The sequence below is a fragment of the Stomoxys calcitrans genome, chromosome 2 (genome assembly GCF_963082655.1).
Source record: "Stomoxys calcitrans chromosome 2, idStoCalc2.1, whole genome shotgun sequence".
Lineage (NCBI taxonomy): Eukaryota > Metazoa > Arthropoda > Insecta > Diptera > Muscidae > Stomoxys > Stomoxys calcitrans.
The window spans coordinates 156,987,576-156,992,270 of record NC_081553.1 but is presented as its reverse complement, the minus strand read 5'-3'; the positions used below and the strand labels follow the sequence as shown (position 1 = coordinate 156,992,270).

Below are 4,695 nucleotides of genomic sequence, written 5' to 3'. Positions count from 1 at the left end.
ATTTAATATAAGAACAAAGGAGAAAGCAATTATTTATAACTATAACTATCTCGTTCGCCACTGAGAAAAGGGGTAGAAGGTATAACTATTAAAAACAGGCAGAACATTTCTTCGAATGGTACATATTACTCTCCTTGTCTCATTTTCAGCAATAGCTTTGCCACCTGCGTGATAACTCATCGATCTATCGTTCAATAATTATACTTAAGTATTTGAATACATTCAATACTCTGGCCCTGCACCAAAAATTTTCCATAAATACTTGCGTGCTATCATGGTACAATTAAGAGGTAGCGTCATTAGCACAACAAAAAAATCTGCCCCCAACGAAAATACCTTGAATGCCGTAAATTGAAATGTCAAAGTGGTTTTAGAAATAAGTTTGTTTTACAAATTATCTTCGTTTTGTATAATAAAAGTTCATCGTTATTACACTGTTTTGTTGTCTATGTTTGGATTATCGTATCAAATAGAATTTTTTTTAGGATTTAGAAAAGAATAGCAGCTGTGTTTTAAGCCTTTGACATATAGATTTACTGCAAACCCAAAACAAATATAAAAAAATTGCACTCAGCTGTTTGCATGACTTCACATTATAAGTGCATCCTGGCGTGCATGACATAAAAACCAGGTAGTGTACCGTTAACAGCTGAGTATAATTTTCTCTCGCGAAGTGCATTATCTGTCAACGAGTTTTGGTTGTGTGTGTGTAAAATAGTGAAGAATCATAACACGCATAAACAACGAAAAATGGCGCGAACTAGCAACATACACAAAATCAGAGTTGCACTAATCACTGATTTTGACAATATTTTGTTGTTGGGCAACTGCCACTGCCCGTATATGAATATATCTTGTTGGCGTGCTGTATAGCCTGTTTGTGGACGTCAGCCACGAAGAACAAACGAGAGTCGCTCAAAATCGAATATTTTTCGGGATACGATTTTGGGATTTTGATATGGGCGTTTTTTATTTTTCCTGATCTACTACCGATTTGTATATACACTTGTGCAACTATGTATGTTACAATTTTCTTTATTTATATAACATTGTGTTGGGTTAAAAAAAAGTAAATAAAATCATCCATTGGTCCTTACTTTTCCGGTGTGTGATGAAGTAACCAATATTGTAAAGCTATCTCGAGGCACAAAAGTAATGTTCTTCTTTTGGAGCAACGATGGCTAAAAATAGGCGGAAAAGTAGTACTCTGCTTATAGCGAGGAAATTGGCAAAAAACTACTATAGTGGCAACACTTAAAACTATTGCCGGCATCATTTTTGTTTGTTATATTGGTTTCAGTGGTTCGTTTTCTTTATTTATGCGAGAAAAAATATATAATATAGAGAAAACAATAAGTGCAGATAAAGAAACGTGTATTGTTATGGAAGCAAAAACAACGACCAACCCTAAGTGACAAATGGCGTAAACTGAAATGTGAAAGTGGTTTTAAACCCTGTTTACATCGCTCTTTTAATCCGGATTTAATGGCTCGATCACCTATTTTCCCTTTATAAAATCAGCGGACGAGGGCCTTAAATTCGGATTTAATGAGCAGTGTAAACCGGGTTTTAAAAATAAACATTGTTTTACAAATTATCTTCTTCAAATGTGTTTTATATTAATATTTTCATCATTAAAACACTGTTTTGTTGCTTATGTGTAGATTATCGGATAAAAAAGAAATTCTTTTCAGATTTTAGAAAAAAAATCCCAGTGCAGTCATCAAGCCTTTGACATTTGGATTTACTGCAAAATCAAAACATATATAAAAAATTGTACTCAACTATTCGTATGACTTCACATTATAAGTGCATCCTGAATAGGTAAGGTCACTTGCGAAAACATGAAGTAAATAGGCCCCATGAACATCACTAAGGATGTCAAATCCGCCGATTGAAAATGTCATCATATAGAAGAAAACGTAACGAAGATTGAATGTCATAAGTGAACAAGTTGAGAAAAATTTATGTCGGCTGATCGCTTAGCTTAACCTTATTCCGTGAATCCTGACCTAATTAGTGAATCTTGTAGTAACCCAAATATTTTCATTTACATGTAGTAGCAGTCGCCCAACAACAAAATATTGAGTGTACTATCTGTCAAAATCAGTGATTAGTGCTCATAGAACTCAGTAGACATAATTACCAGGTAGTGTACCGTAAACAGCTGAATAAAATTTTTTCTCGCAAAGTGCCTTATCTGTCAACGAGTTTTTGTTGTGTGTATGTATTCTAGTTAAGGACCAAAACACACACAAACATGGAAAAATGGAAAAAAAATTAAAAAAAAAATGTATGCCGGCTGATCCCTTGTCTTTACCTTATTCAGTGAATCCTGCTAATAGGCATTTGCACCATAAACCGTATTCTTACTTTAATTGGCTATGACAGAACATTTGTTCCACTAGCCAAACGTGGAATAGCTTTCCAAGCGCCTCGATCTTCTGCGCTCATTCTAAAACCATTCTACTCACCACTTGATCTACCCACCACTTGATCTACCCACCACTTGATCTACCCACCACTTGATCTTTCCATCGGGCTTTTGGTCTTCACGGTTTGCGTGTACCACCGTGTTTGCCTTCAAAAGACGTCTTCATCCATTCTGACACCATGACCTAGCCAACGCAGCCGTTGTATTTTGATACGTGTAACCATGACATAATTACCCGGTAGTGTACTGTAAAAAGCTGAGTGCAATTTTTTCGCACTATCAAACAACGAAAAATGGCGCGAACTAGTGACATACACAAAATTGCAGTTGTACTAATCTCCGATTTCGGCAGATAGTGGACTCAATATTTTGTTGTTGGGCAACTGCCACTACCTGTAAATTAATATATCTTGCGTGTAATTATGCTATCGTCGCCATACAGCTCGTGGTTCATACGACGTCTATGTTCTCCATCATGCACTATAAATTCATTCATTCAGTAGGACATTCTCTCATTGTTTATGAAAAAAATTTCATAAAAGTATTAAACCCCGTTTACACTGTTTTTTAAATCCGGATTACATGGCTCGATCATCTGTTTTCCCTTTATAAAATCAGCTGACGAGAGCCTTAAATATTGATTTACTGAGCAGTGTAAACGAGGTTTTATGTTTTCATTGAGTTTTTTGTAGTGTTTCAAAAAAGTAATCGTGAAGAACGCATGTTTTCACTTGTGAAAAACGAATATAGTACCAGCCTTAAGCCTGCACTGGTAATTTTGCCAGAACTTCGTAGTCGTGGAATATATCATTTCCATATGAATTTCATTGCAATGCACAATAAAGTACTAAAATAAAACACAGCTGTTGTAATCAACATGTACACTCTATGAATAAGCGCTTGATGTGTCATGTAAATTCTCTATTAAAGTCTTTCGACTTTTAATTCACTATTAGTCAACTTCGACGTTTTTACACAAAAAGTCGATTACTCGACTTCCTGTTGTAGATTCTTTCTTTTTGTAGTATCCGTCGTCGGAGGTGGGTGTTTTTAATATAGATGAAATTAATTCGAATTGTAACATGCTAAAGAACCAAAAAGAAATATTAAAATATTGTTTATTTCAGCACTGTCGTTGATTGAAAATCAATTGCACACAAATTTAGACATCATGGTTGCCGTTAAGAAACAGGTAAAAAGTGTGTAACACGTGTTTTTCTGGCTAGACTAACCTTTTTTTTATATCAAATTGCAGAAAAAGGCCTTGGATTCCATCAACTCCAAATTGGCTTTAGTTATGAAATCTGGCAAATTTTGCTTAGGATATAAACAAACATTGAAAACTTTGCGTCAAGGCAAAGCTAAATTGGTTTTGATTGCCACGAATACCCCTGCCTTGAGGTGAGAATTTCATTGAAAGTTGCATAAGGTGGAATGTCAAAATCACTTGGAAGATCAATTGTGTTGCGGGAACCATATGGAGTCTTGCGAGACTGAGAAGTATGTTTCCTTAAATCGTGGTAAACGGATTAAATTTGCATATGGGACAAATAAAATGTACGAATCCACATGGCATCAATTCTAGGCCAGTGTAAAACAAGACTTCATTGGGTTCCTGTTGCGCCATTTATCTAAACAGTGAGTTATTAAATAAGCTAAATTGATTTTTTAACCAATGATGAATGTATTTGCAGAAAATGTTATGTTGAGACATTTTATACTAGAGACTCTTTCTGAGACCAATTTATTTCAACAAAATATGTGCTTCACTTAAAATGCTAATCCAATATCTTTTTTTTTTCATTCCTCACAGGAAATCTGAAATTGAATATTATGCTATGTTGGCCAAAACTGAAGTTCAACATTACAGCGGTACCAACATCGATTTGGGTACTGCATGCGGTAGATATTTCCGAGTCTGCACCATGTCTATCACCGATCCTGGAGATTCTGACATCATCCGTACTGTCGGCGAAAACTAATTTGTAGAGAACAACTTATAAGTAATAAATAAATCCTACAAATATGATTTTTTGTAATCACTTGTTTTAATTTTATGCTAGTAATTGAAAATTTAAATTTCTTTGGAACTATCAAGAGGGAAAAAATATGTATTTAGTTTAAACTATCACGGCTTACATTAACAGTGTTCAGTGCTTTCCTGAGCAGGGACCTAATCACGGCTTTCAATTCGAAATTTTTCATTCGAATTGGAGATCCTATTCGATTGCTCTGTTGTCATTGAGATACATTTGTTTTCG

The 4,695-nt window shown here is 34.9% G+C and overlaps 1 protein-coding gene across 1 annotated transcript; it reads left to right on the top strand.

Moving 5' to 3' along the window:
- Nucleotides 1-3,446: 3,446 nt before the first annotated feature.
- LOC106093406 (large ribosomal subunit protein eL30) lies at nucleotides 3,447-4,473 on the top strand. The gene is made up of 4 exons (XM_013260462.2): nucleotides 3,447-3,474; nucleotides 3,562-3,626; nucleotides 3,690-3,835; nucleotides 4,248-4,473. The coding sequence occupies exons 2-4, from the start codon at nucleotides 3,606-3,608 to the stop codon at nucleotides 4,414-4,416; spliced, it is 336 nt and encodes a 111-aa protein (XP_013115916.1). The 5' UTR covers nucleotides 3,447-3,474; nucleotides 3,562-3,605; the 3' UTR covers nucleotides 4,417-4,473.
- Nucleotides 4,474-4,695: the final 222 nt, after the last annotated feature.